Source organism: Panthera pardus, unplaced genomic scaffold (genome assembly GCF_024362965.1).
Source record: "Panthera pardus isolate Hobbes unplaced genomic scaffold, ASM2436296v1 HiC_scaffold_3, whole genome shotgun sequence".
NCBI lineage: Eukaryota > Metazoa > Chordata > Mammalia > Carnivora > Felidae > Panthera > Panthera pardus.
The window spans coordinates 12977397-12990668 of record NW_026526876.1 but is presented as its reverse complement, the minus strand read 5'-3'; the positions used below and the strand labels follow the sequence as shown (position 1 = coordinate 12990668).

General features: G+C 53.5%; 1 protein-coding gene across 3 annotated transcripts in view; it reads left to right on the top strand.

Moving 5' to 3' along the window:
- TBCD (tubulin folding cofactor D) overlaps window positions 1–13272 on the top strand; it is a 158748-nt gene that overhangs the window by 99121 nt on the left and 46355 nt on the right. For all 3 annotated transcript variants that reach the window (XM_053892421.1, XM_053892420.1, XM_019465800.2), the window contains 3 exons: window positions 2622–2679; window positions 9771–9800; window positions 12095–12180. In XM_053892421.1, coding sequence (XP_053748396.1) covers window positions 2622–2679; window positions 9771–9800; window positions 12095–12180 — 174 coding nt within the window. The remainder of the gene's footprint in view (window positions 1–2621; window positions 2680–9770; window positions 9801–12094; window positions 12181–13272) is intronic.

The following is a 13272-nucleotide window of genomic DNA, read 5'->3' as shown; positions in this document are numbered from 1 at the left end:
AGTTTATGGTGAAGAGAGTTTAGAGGAGAGAGGGAGTGAGCTCTGGTGATAGGATTTTGCTGAAGTGACTTTCAGCTTCACCTGTGAAAGGACCTCAGACACAAATCTTCAGATGCTTAATTGCTTTTCAGAATTTTAATTTTAAACCAACTTGAGACTTAGAGGAGAGTTCCCAGAAGAGTAGGAAGGGCTCCCATAGGCCCTGCACCACCTCCCCCCATGTTAACCCCGCTTGCGCCCACACAGGGAAATGAGTGTCATGCCGTTTCTCATCTGCAGCCAGTGCGTGGTGCTGGCGTCATGGCTGGGCCCACCCCAGACTCAGTGTGCGAGATGCTGGTTGGTCTCCTGGTTGAGGTGCGGTCTGTCAAGCTACTGGGATCGTCTTCCTTCGTGTGTGATGCATGTTGTCGGGGCTCCTGGAGATCGCGTCCTACCCCGTTTCTCCCCGCTCTGGCCACTAGTGTCTGCGCCCGTCTGTGGGTCTTGCCTGTGGCAGGTGCACAGTGACTCTTATAAAGAAAGGCATCCCCTGTCCCCTTTTTACCCACCATGTCATTTACCCTCAGACCTATGGTTGACCCTTGTCGAAGGGGCCGCTCACATGGCTCCACTTTTGGCCGTTGGAAGTGGTTCCATGTTGGCTGCTGTGTCCTTTCAGTAGGACTCAGACTTTTCTCATGTTTTGGAATACTTTCTCGCTTTCTAGCATTACAGTCTGGGCAAACTTTTGTTCCCTTGCCCCAGCCCTGGAATCAGCTGTGTCCCGGGGGTTGTGTTTAGATCCAAGACCTGGACTCTGCTCACACTCCCTGATACATGAGTACCAACCAAGTGCGCCTCCGCCCGGAGTCCCCTCCGTCTGTCCCTGTGGACCCTGCAAAGCCAGGCCATCACCCTGCTGTCGTAGCTTTCTCCTGTGCCCTTTCGCTTCCTCCTCCTGGCTCTCCTCGGCCTTGTGTTTTCTCGTCTGCGTGTGGTGGCTCCAGAGTCTCCCACAGACTGTGAGAAGCACGTCTCCTCACCTGCCCTGTCAAGGGTCACACAGCTGGCCTGTATGATGCAGGCGCATTCCCTTGGCTATTGGTGTCCCCCACTTCCTGATGGTTTCTTTTACGTTTGGTGGCTTTTGACAGATTCAGAGTTGGGTACCACAACTATAGTCCCAAACAGTAGTTCTGTTTTTCCCAGGTCCCCCACTCTGCCCTCCGCACTCAGCCATCCGACCCCTGGCCACCACCAGACTGGGCTTTGGGCCTTTTAATATTGCCATTTCTAGAATGTGTTCTGTCTAGACACATACGCCACATGGACTTTCTGCTTAGCAAAATGATGTAGCTTCATGAGTTGATGCCTCATTCATTCTTACTATGCGGGAGGATTTCATAGTTTGGGCGTGGAGGCAACTAGTCTGACTCGGGTCTCATTGGGCTTGGAAGCAAGGTGTCTTGGGGCGGGTTCCCTCTGGGGGTTCTGAGGGAGAATCCATTCCTCTCCCGGCTTCCAGAGGCTGCCGTGTTCCTTGGCTTGTGGCCCTTCCTCTACCTTCACTGTTGGTAGCTTTGGGCCACGTCCTTCTCGGGCTCTCTGCCTCCTGCTTCCATCCCCGAGGGCTTTGTGACTGCATGGGTCTGTCAGCGTGGCCTCCCTCATTAGCTTCTGTGACTGCACCTGCAGCCGTAAATGCCCCCTGCCGGCCAGTGTCACATGCTTACAGGTGCCGGGGCCAGTGCCTGGACATTTGTGCAAGGGGGCGTTAATCTGCTGTCATGCAGTATTGACAGACGTGGTGTAGCTGGAGGGGCTGGCTGGATTCAGGGGGTGGCTGTTTAGGCTGGGCTTGCTGGACGATGCGGATGTGCCAATGAAGGAGGAGGATTGAGGTACGGCAGTAGGAGCGGGGTTGGGGCAGACAGGTGGTGTGGCATTGAGGAGGCCTCCGTGTGTCCGAGATACCCCTTTTTAAAGGCGTTTTCTCCAGACTGACGTGAGATGGAAATTCTCGAGTCACCCTTAGAAACGGCACTGTTTCCAGTCCTGCCCCAGATCCTTTGTTTTCTGTTACTAAAGCCACACAAAGTCAGACAGGTGCTTTCTGCCTCATCAGTAACAGTTGAGTGTGGTGGCCTGAGAAAGAGGGGTTTAAATGGAGTCTGTCCAAGTGTGGTTGGGGGTGGCAGGGCCATCTGGAGGGTGCTGAGTGCTCCCAATAGCTGTTCTTGGCACTAGGTCACGTTTCTGACGAGGGGCAGGGCCCCTAGGCTCCCCTGGCTGCCCGTGCACGTCCCCATGGCACGTGCTCGCCGTCCATCGTGGGGAGCTCTGGCCGGGTGCTCCAGGCGCTCCTGGTTCTCATCCTCTGGGTACCCCTGGAGCGGGCCGAGCGCATTCTGCCCCTGGGCCCCTGTGCATGGCAGCTCCTCTCCCTGGGAGTTTGCTGGCACTCGGATGTGTGCCCCTCATGTGGCTCTCAGGGACCCGGGGTCGGCCACCTGTGGTGCTGGGAACTCGCTGCATGCGGCACACACTGAGCAAATGAAAGAGGCTCCTGAGTCCTGCCACAGGGTCTGTGTCCTTTCGCAGACTTCCTTCTAATTAGTCCTCTTCACTCTTTTTCACAGCGCTCTGGTGATTGCCACGGTGTTTGACCGAAACATCAACTGCAGGAGAGCAGCCTCTGTGAGTGGTCTCGTCTCGTTCCTTGTCCCGGTGGTGTGGGCGGGCTCTGCTATGCAGGCCGAGTGCTCCTGGACGCTGCCTGAGCGTGGTGTCCGGGAAGCCAGGCGGTGGAGAGCAGTTGGCATTTCCTCCCGGTTTCGGGAGGCCTTTATCCTGGGAAGGGGGGCCGGGATTAAGTGGCCACTCCCAGCCATGTCGACCCTCGTTGGGTGGATGGGATGGTGCCTGACGACCGGACACGGCTCAGGACGGCCTGTGCTCTGGAGAAGGAGGAGAAGGTGGGCTCTGTGGCTGTGACCTGGGTTTGATGGCAGAGCAGGTGGCTTTGAGCCTCACCAGGAGCTCCTTCAAGCAGGGGTCAGCTCAGCTTCACATGGTCACGCTGGGCCTGGGGCCTCGCTGGCCGTGCCTGGCGGCCCCAGCAGGGCTTCATGGGTTTGGGTGCTGGGCCCGGGCCCCCCAGAGCCACCTCACCTTTGGGTGGGTTTTGTGTGCAGGAACTTTGGGCAGGCTACACGGTTGCTTCTGAAGGGCACTGACCAGGAGCCTCTGCACAGACATCTCGTGCTCCCCCCGACAGCCGGGCTGTGGCCTTGAGCTCTGCTTTGGGGTTTCCATGGATGCTAGTAGAGGTGATGACTGCCAGGCCTGGTCCCGGGAACTCTCGCTGGCAGTGTCAGTGGCTGTGTCCTGGCTTTATACAGGGGTATCTAACTGGTGGCAAGTCCCTTAGGTCAGGTCAGACATGGGCTGGTGGAGGTGCTGAGGGACCAGAAGCAGGGCCGAGAGTACCTGGTAGCTGAGGCGACAGACTTTCTGGAGATGAGAGCCTTAGCTTCAGTTACAGACCAGCAGCTGCCCAAGCTTTTAGAGGCGAAGAATGGACATAAAGGCAGTGCTTTGAGAAAGATGTGGGGTGCAGATGGCTGGGTGGGGGTGAAGCCAGGAGGGCCCTGGTGCTGGCCGAGGGTTGGTCTCCGTGTGGTTGGGGTTAGAGGGAGACCTGCAGGAGGAGTGGCCGAGCTGCGAGGCGCTGGGAGTTGGGAGGGTTTTCTGTGGGCCCTGGGTGTTGTCAGAAATGGGGGTTCTCCGCTGTGGGGACATGAATGTGTTTTGTGGATGGTTGGGCTGAGGGGTTGGATTGAGGGCCCCGTGCTGGGGAGAGGAGAGAGCTGCCCACCTTACCCTGGGGCCCCCGCTGCATCATGGGAAGATAGGTCTTCCTGGCTCAGAAATGGGCATGCGCCAGTGGGACAGGTAGGCGAGTTGGGAGGGCCTTGCTCGGGAGCGCTCTGCCTCCAGACGCGGAGGCTGAAGCTGACTTCAGGTGTCCTGAGTGGAGTGAATGCGTGCTTTTGGGGGTGGGTGGTAGAGAGAGGATGGATGGAGCATCTGTGCCCTGTGGCCCGGTCCAGATGGAGGCCACACAGGCTTATGAGAACGAGGAGGATGCAGCGTCTGCTAGAAGAAACTGAGAGATCGTCACCGTGTGGCCGCTTGTCAAAATGCACGTTTGTGATTTGAGCACTCACTTCAGCAAGGTTATTACACATTGATGGAGAAAGATACTGTGGAGGAGCCTCTGACTAGTGACAGAAGACACAGGTTAGCAGGCAGGTTTGTTCGATGGCAGAACACACAGGTGCGCTCAGGCCACCTTCAGCAGGCGAGGCACTGCTGTAAACGTGGGGTTTGGGAGATCAGCACCTGCTGGGCTCGCTCTCATGTGCTCTGGGGACACGTTTTGGGATTGTTAGTGTATTACACTCAAGCTGGCATCATGCAGGCTAGAGTGGCTGGGACCCGGGGAAGTACCGGGCTTACGTGGGAGAGGACGGAGGTGGGCGGTGGCGTGGCATGGCCACTCGGGTGAGGTGCCCACGTGCACGGTTCCTGAGAGGGGCGGGGCCTGCTGCTTCTTTCCCACGAGAGGAAAGCCCAGGCCGGGCAGCCCTCGGCCACATCTCTCTTTCTGCTCTGCCATTCCCCAGGGCCTGCTTTCCTGGGTCCCTGACACCACGTGCTGCCCCTGGGGTGTGGACCCAGTTCCTGGGTCTTTTCTCGGGGTTCCTGTAGGGCCGGCAGCTCCAAGGTGGGGATGGTCCGCGGGGCCTGCACCCGCGGCTGGCTCTGTGGGCGGAAGGCGTGGATGTGGTTGGACCTTCCCCTCACTCTGTGTGTGAGCTCACTTGTTGGGTCTGGGGAGCACGTGCTCCCCACGGCTCTGCACACAAGATCTCCTCCTCTGTGAGGAAGAGAAAACCTTACTGTTTCCTTTCTGGTTTTGATGCCTTTTCTTTCTTTCTTTTGTCTAAGAGGCTGGTAGGAAGGGCTGCGGTTACCCTGCTGAGCAGTGGGGGCCAGAGGGGACAACCGCCTCACTCTCAGTCTCGGGGACGCGCCAGCTCTCACTGTTGAGTGTGCTGTTTGCTCTCAGGCTCTTGTGAATGCACGTTAACAGGGTGAGGAAGTCCTGCTAGTTTGTTGTGGGTTTTTTTTTTTTTTTTTTTTTTTTAAATCATGAAAGGATGTTGGATGGTGAGATGGTTGTGTGGTTTCTGTCCTTAGTTCTCTTAATGTGATGGGCCCTCTGAATTGATTTGCAGGTATTAAACCAACCTTGTATTTCTACTTCTCTTGGTATAATCCTTTTTTATTTGCTGAATCAGTGAACTGCTGAGATTTTTGAGTCGGTATTAGTAAGGGGTATTGGTCTGTAGTTCCCAGTTGTTGGGTATTTTTGTCTGGCTTTGGAATTAAGATGATCTGGCCCCGTGAAAGGAGTGGGGAGCATTTCTTCCTCTTGTGTTTTGTAGAAGAAATTGGAAAAGATTGATGTCGCTCTGTTTGTTTCTATTCTCAGTGTTTGGTAGAAATCACCAGTGAACCCATCTGAGCCTGTTTGGTCTTTGGTTTCTTTGCAAGTATTTTAAGTCATTAATTCAGTTTGTTTAGCATGTCTGTTTTTCCTAGTGAAGGAACTTGTCTGTCCATCTGTCAGGTACAGCGACATAGCATTGGGGACAGCCCGTCTGCCACTTGTCATGGCACTTGTCATGCCACTGTCACTGTGCTCTCTGTCTCGTGTCACCAGGAGGACGGTTGGTGCCTGGCCCTGGCTCGCACATGCCCACCTGCTGGCAACGTGTGGTGGGTGCTCCACAGACCTGTGTCTCATGAATAGGTGAGCATGGCCCGTGGCACCGCTCCCTTTGGTTGGGTGATGGAGGCAGAGCATGGGCCTCCTTCGCATGTGGGAGCTTGGCTGGTGGGTCTCCCATGACCCCTGACAGTGCCTGCCTGTGTACCCCGAAATAGGCCTGGTAGAAGAGGCAATTGGCTTCCAGCCCTTAAAACTTTGTTTCAAGAGAAAGTTCGCCAGCAAAGCTGGTCTCTTCTGTGTTCACACAGTTCTGTTTCTTCTGTCTGAGCATCAGGAAGCCTGTGATTCCCTGAGAAGCCTTCACATTCTGCCCTGATGTTCACCCACAGGCAGTAATCCTGACACTCTTTTAGACACAGTGATGACTCTTCGTTAAATGAAAGTAGCCTTTACATTTTCTGTTTACTGTGAAGTCAAACATTTTAATGGGGAGCAGTAGTAAAATCATAGCACTGATATCTTTATAAACCCGAGGAAGAGGTGCAACAAACCAGAAATCTTTTTTTTTTTTCTTTTTTGGTTTGTTTTTCAAGTTAGAATTAAAATCCTTTAATGTTTATTTATTTTTGAGAGACAGAGAGAGACAAAGCATGAGTAGGGAAGGGGCAGAGAGAGAGGGAGACACTGAATTCAAAGCAGGCTCCAGGCTCTGAGCTGTCAGCACAGAGCCCGTCGCGGGGCTTGAACCCACGAACTGTGAGATCATGACCTGGGCTGAAGTCAGACGCCCGACCGACTGAGCCACCAGGCGTCCCTGAATTACAATCCTTTAAAGTGAGCAGGACATTCTTTGCATTGGACATCACCTGTGTACACCTGCCTACCTAGCAGATGCAAAGTTAGAGTGGTAGGGGTAAAAGACGCATTTGTGTGAAGCTTTTGCAACAGGGTTGATACTTGGTAACTGGGAGTAAGAGTTCTCCCACTGCAGAGCTGCTTCCTCAGGTGAAGGCGTGTCTTCCCCTTCCTGGCCTGTCTGTGCTCACGCTTCATGCTTTCTGTGCTGGGTCCCTCCTGCTCGTGGGCAATGTTTACCGCGGTTACAGGGGCTTGGGCCTGTGCGCTGGCCTGAGGACAAGTTCACCCTGCCCACCCGGGGACCACAGGGCATGGGCGCATGGAAGGTTTGAGTGCTGTGTCTCTTTGGACCCTTTCTCTCTCCCCCTGTGGTTCATGTACCATCGCTTCCCACCTGTGCTCCAGCGACGTGCCTCCTGGTCAGTGATGGTGATGGTAGAAGGGCCATTGTGCCAGGCGCTGTGGGGCCTCGATGCCTGTTGTTTTCAGCCTTCACGCCGGGCCCGTGAGGATCTGGGTAGGGTGGCAGAATGTAGACCAGCCTGGTTAATTAGGGCAAACGCATTTGTGAATCTGTGAAACACTTACAGTCACATAGCGGTTCTGTTCAGTGTTAGTTGCTTTGCACGTTGGAAGGTGCTCAACAGCCCCCAAACACGTCAGTGTTTTGAGAGAACTTGTCCCTCTGCCAGGAAGGAGGGAGCAGTGCAGACGGGCGGCCCGGTGTTTGCCCCTAGGAGGTTCAGGTGAGGAGAGAGAGGGGGCCTGGGAGCCTTGCTTCATCCATAGTTACACTGACTGTCCTGAAAGTCCACATGTAGCTAAAAGTTCTGCAGTCTTGGGTTCAACACTGTATCTGGTGTTTGGCCTCTTAAGTCCCTGTGTTGTGACTCTCCAACTTTTTGCTTCCATGTCGCATGGATGGAGTCACCCAGAGTGTGACCCCTGCAGGTCCCTCTGGGCTCCGGCTGGGCCGACAGCCCCCTCTTGCTCCTTGCTGGTCGGCCCTGGTGCCAGCAGAGCCACAGCTGTGCGAATCATTTGCATGTCGTAGGACTCTGGGTTGCATCTGGTTTTACATTGTTTCCAGAACTAAGCTGCTGTGAGCAGTGTTCAGCTTTTTGTGTGAACGTGACTTCTCTTTCTCCTGGATAAACACCAGGAGCACCACAGCAGGTTGATGGTAGTTGCATGTTTAGCCCTGTGTCCCCCAGGGGACGGGCCGTCTCACTTTCCCGCTGGCGATCTGTCGGGGATCCAGTTCTCCCACAGCCTCGCCGGCCTTCGGGGTTGCCGTCCGATGGCTGGTCCCATGGCGTGTGTGGTGATGCCGCACTGTGGTTTTATGTGCCCCCCGCCCCCGTTGTTTTTGCCCCTGTGTCTCTTCTGTGGTGAAACCATCTGGGCATCTTTCAGATTGTTTCCTCATTGGCTGGTGTGTGTCTTGTTGTGTGGACTTTGTTAAGCTCCAGATGCGAGGGCTGCCCTCGTTGGCTTGTGGCTCGTGGGCCTTCCTCCAGCTGGTGGCTTCTGTCCTCCTGACCACGCAGGGCATAGACCAGGAGTTTTAAAGTTTGATGCGATTAATTTGTCACTTTTTTTCTGTATGGAATGTGTTTTTTGGTGTCCAGTCTCAGAATTCATGGCCTGGCCCCGGTCCTAACGGTGTTCTGTTTTTCTGTTCTGTTGCACCCTTCTGTGTGTCTGTCTGTGTCCACGTGCTCACTCAACCCTCAGGTTCCTCACCACTCTTGTTCAAGACTGCTTTACCTGTTCCAGGGCTGTGCTTTTCCACGCAAATCTTCTATGATTTTTTACCTTTTTGATGAAGTCATCAGAATGGTAAATGTGTTCCTAAATTCTGCATGTTATGTAAATTGATGTTATATCTTACTTCCATTGTTTTTTTTTTTTTTTTTTTTTTGGTTGATTTCATTTTTCTTATTTTCTTTTTTTTAATTTTTTTTAATGTTTATGTATTTTTGAGAGAGAGAGAATGAATGAATGCCCACACGAGTAGGGGAGGGACAGAGAGAGGGGGACAGAGGATCTGAAGCAGATTCTGCACTGATAGCACAGAGCCTGTTACAAGGCTAGAATTCACAAACTGTGAGATCATGACCTGAGCCGCAGTCGGATGCTCACCCAGGCGCCCCTCAAATATTTTCTTTAATAAATTTATTGCAAAAGTTTCAAAATAGTACATAGCAAACACCGAGTCTCCCTCCTCGCAGTGTAAAAGCTGCAGGAGGGCCTGGAGACGACCGGTTCTGGATTTCTGGGAGACCTGCCAGAGGTGCTGGTTTGGGGCAGACTTGGGTCTCTGTGCTGCGGTCTCTTGAGTTCCTTTCTGCACACCTGCATGTGTGCCCTCCCAGGGCCACCCTAACTTCTGTCCTCCGACCTGTCACGTGCTGACGGTTGCTCCCCACTTGAATCCTGCTCTGGCAGGGAACTCTGGGGAGAGCACAGTCGGGGGTACCCGCTGGGTGGTGGACAGGGAGGCACAGGCCTTGCTGTTGTCACTACTCAGACGGCCTGGCTGTCACACCTCTGCAGAGCAGGTGGAGGTACGGGAGGGGGAGCCACCAGGGACGCGAACAGGCATTTTAAAGAAAGCACGTAAAGACGCTTCATTCTGTTTAAGTATTTTGACCTCTGGGCCTGTGTTCGAGGCTGGGCTTATCTGTAGCAGGGGTGGTTGGGTGGGGTGCGGAGGGGGGAGGTGAGCCATTTCTGTTCACCATTGCCAGCTTCTGTCACAGAGTTCCCAGGAGGAGGATTGTGTGTTGGGCTTTGATTTAACCGACTGATTTGACTCTGTCCTCACACCCCTATCTAGGGCCTTGAAGTAGGCATCAGTGAGAAGCTGGCATTCACGCCTAAAAGACGTTTTTCAGGATGTGTCTGATTTTATAAGCTTGAATTCCTGAATGATGGTTTAAAAAAGCACTGGGACTTAGAGACAGAATGACAAGTACCCTTGAGGCTCTGATCCGCCAACAATGAGGACTTTTACTGAAAAAAAATAAAGCCATGGGTCATTTGTGCTGTACCGCGTTTGTTTTGAGTTTCTCTCCTGATAAACGCAAACTAACTCACCTGCTCTGTTTGTTCTTCTTTTCCTTAGGCCGCTTTCCAGGAGAATGTGGGAAGACAGGTATGGTTACTTTGTGAGGTCTTAATTCCTAAAACTGCCTGTAGATTTAGCAGTAGGAACATTGGAGCTGCAAACCGGGTAGCTTCTTGTGTTGCTGGATGTGGGTAAAGAATTTACCTAAAATAAGCTAATATTTAACTCAGTGATGTCTGGTCACAGACCCGCTCATGAGGTTATCCAGAGCAGAGTTGACGCAAGTTTTAAATAGTAGTGTGTCTTATGGGAACCTCGAATGTGTAAGTAATTTCACACATACACAGACATCAGTGATCAGAGATCAGTGCCTATGCACTGCCACCTGATTTCAGCAGTTGCCTGTGAATGTGAGAGGCATCTGGGTGGAGGAACCAGGCTTCTCAGGGACAGACATGTGATCACTGCCCATCCCGCGTGTGGTAGGAGCCAGCTTCTGGAAGCCATTGACCCTGTGGCCTCTCTCTGTGTAAACCAGCACCATTGTGCCCCCTGGTCCTGAACCTCTCGTGACTGGTCAGCCTCGGATGGGTGGTGTGGCCTTATCATTGAGTCATTCACGCTGCGTGTGCCAATGGCCACCCTGGGACGTGTGCTGGCCTGGGGGAGAATGGGCAGGAGGTGGGTCCTGTTGCAGGAGACACTGAACTGAACTCTGGTCAAAGCCCCAGGAGGGGGTCTGGGCTGAAGGAGGAATGTATTGTAGGTGAGGGCATCAGTGGATGGTGTTGGGGGGACAGACAGAGACAGACATCCGGGACTTGGGGGGGCGGGAGTCAGGCTGCAGGGCCTGAGGGGAGCCCCATGCAGAAGGCTCGCTCAGGAGCTGGAAAGGCAGTCCTTCCTCGGGGAGGGAAGCCTCAGGGAAAAGACAAGCATTCCAAGGCTCACTGTCAGATGTCTGAGAGGAAAGCGCCCTCACAGGTGCCCCCACGTCCATGAGGATCCTTGTTGCAGAACCAGGGGGGCCTGGGTTCTGCACCCTGGGTCTGCGGTATCTGGTTTAGTCAGTGTTCTCTGGGGCCGCCAGGGGACCAGGGTGGGGGCTGACCCTTCTGCTTCCACAGGGGAGGTGACGTTTGGTTCTAGGTGGGAAGTTCTCCTTGGAATCCACCCAGGGAGGCAGCGCGGTCTCGCTTTTGCAGCTGGTTTGTGCTTCACTCTCGAGCATCTCTGCCACCTCAGGGCCTCTCCCTTTCCTCCCCGGCTTGAAGGCGGCTGAGACCAGTGTGCTAGGGAGTCACTTAATGCACATCCACCTGGGGCCCTGGAAACTTAGAAGGAAGCGGTTCCCTAGGGAGAGCTGGCCGGCTGAGGGGTACGCTTTGGTGTGTTGGGGCAGCAGGTAGGGAGAGCTCCAGAAGGCTCTCTGCCTGGCGAAGTGTCAGGGGTGGGTGGGAGGACCGCTGTAGTCAAGGAGCCTGCTGGAAGCTGAACTGGGGGGGCTCTGGGCACCCCAATGTCAGCACCCAGGAGAGAGTGGCTTCTCCCTGCGCCTGGCTTCCAGCCTGCCGTGGGCAGAGCCCCGGCCCAGACACAGGGTGGTCTGGAGCATGGCCGTTGCCATGTCTTTTTCTGTGGGGACACTCGGGTTGGGTGGACCGTCAGGGAGAGGAAAGGCCTTAATCATGGTATAAGTTTAGGGGATCAGCCAGGAGCCAGTACTCCAGGGAGGGGGTTCCCTCTCCCTCTCCACGTCCACCGAGAAAGCAGCGTGCCCATAGCACAGGGGTGGGGGAGCCACAGACTTCAAAAGAAGCAGAGTCTGGTGTGGGCCCAGGGCACCCCAGCTCTGCACACAGCAGTGTCCTGCTGTTTGGTGGGAACGTCGGAGAAAGAGGGTGTGGCCTTGCCGACACGGAAACTCCCCGAACTGGGATGAGGTTTTTAGTGATGTGTTTGTGAGAACTGCCAGAGTGTAACACACAGACCCAAAGTGAGCAGACGGTGCTGGCAGACCTTCGGCACAGGGTGGCCACACACCTTCCATTTGTAAAAAACGTGGTAGCCGTAAAGCGCATTAAATGAGGTGTGCCTGGACTGTTGAAACCTGATGATTTTTGTGGTGTGCGGTTCAGAGAAGGTCTTAAACATTTTAAAGTTGAAAATGTTTGAGTTGTTTGAGAAAAAATTAAATATTTTTGAGTGGTTCACAAAGCATTAGCACAGCGCCTAGCCCGAGACGGTGAGCTTTCTGCCGTCTGTCCCCAGTGTACCCTCTCTACCTAAGCATGAGTGTGTGTGAATATGACGGTTGGCCTCCTGGAAGAGCACCTCCTCACTCACGTCATTTCTGTCCCCTTCTCCCGCCTGATCTGTAGGGCACTTTCCCTCACGGGATCGATATTTTGACTGCAGCCGACTACTTTGCTGTTGGCAACAGAGCTAACTGCTTCCTGGTTATAAGGTAAGTTATTAATGTTCATCACAAATATAATACTCCCTTTGATTTAGACGTCACATTTTTCCTTCCCCATCCTGGAAGTTTCGCTAAGAGTGATGTAATTTGTGTATGGGTTGGAAGTGCTCCCAAAACTTTTGTTTCCCTGTTGATCGGATCGGGTGCCTGGGGTGGGATTCTATTTATGTAAAACTCTAGAAAGTGCAAACTAATCCAAAGGGACAGTGGCGGGCCTGGGTGGCCTGGGAGGGGTGCGGGATCTGCTTGTGAGAGGTTTTATTTGCTTTTTAAAGGGGTGCTAACAGTTTCAAGGATGACAGTTGGAGCGAGCCCTGTCCCTGGCCATTCTTTCCTCCTGGCTGCCCCATTGTGTGCGTGTGCTGCCTCTGTGTTGCCTTCGTGGAACACGTTTTCTGCCGGCTGCCACAGACACACTGAGTTTCTCAGGATGAAATCTTGGGTTAGAAGGGACTGTTTCTCCTGAGACCTGTTGCTTAGTCTCAAATCCAGATTCCCAAGACTTGTCCTGATTGGTTTAGCCTGACTCTGCCCATCCCTAATCTAATTCACTTGGGGAGGGGGAGACTGGGGGAGGGTGGGATTATATAGTCCAGACACCCAAAAAGCGTTCACCTCTGTGAATATAGCTGGGGGAAATAAACTCACTTATACTAGATTTTGGCTTGGACCCAATTCAAAGAGAATAAATCAGGCTTGTTTCTTGTTTGTTTCTGTTTTTTCTTTCCAGCAAAATGTGTTTCCCAAGGTAAAGGTATATCTGGGTTGTTTATGAGATGTGAGTAGAAAGGTGTTTGAGAGATCAGGTCAAGGAGTGAATATTTAACATCCCCACGCAGACTTGCACCTGTGGTCTCTGTGCTGTGAGGCACCTCACTTGTCTTGGTTCCTCAATGCAGTGCCTGCACGGGAAGGGCCTGGCTTGTCAGTGGTTTGTTGCCTTGAACACGAGTTGACCACTCTGCACCCTAAGGGTGGGCTCTTGAGCACCCTTGCTGTACAGACCATGCAGAAGTTCCATTTCTCCATGACCTGCATGCACAGATGTTCTTTTAAAAATGTAGCATTTGGCCTCTTTCT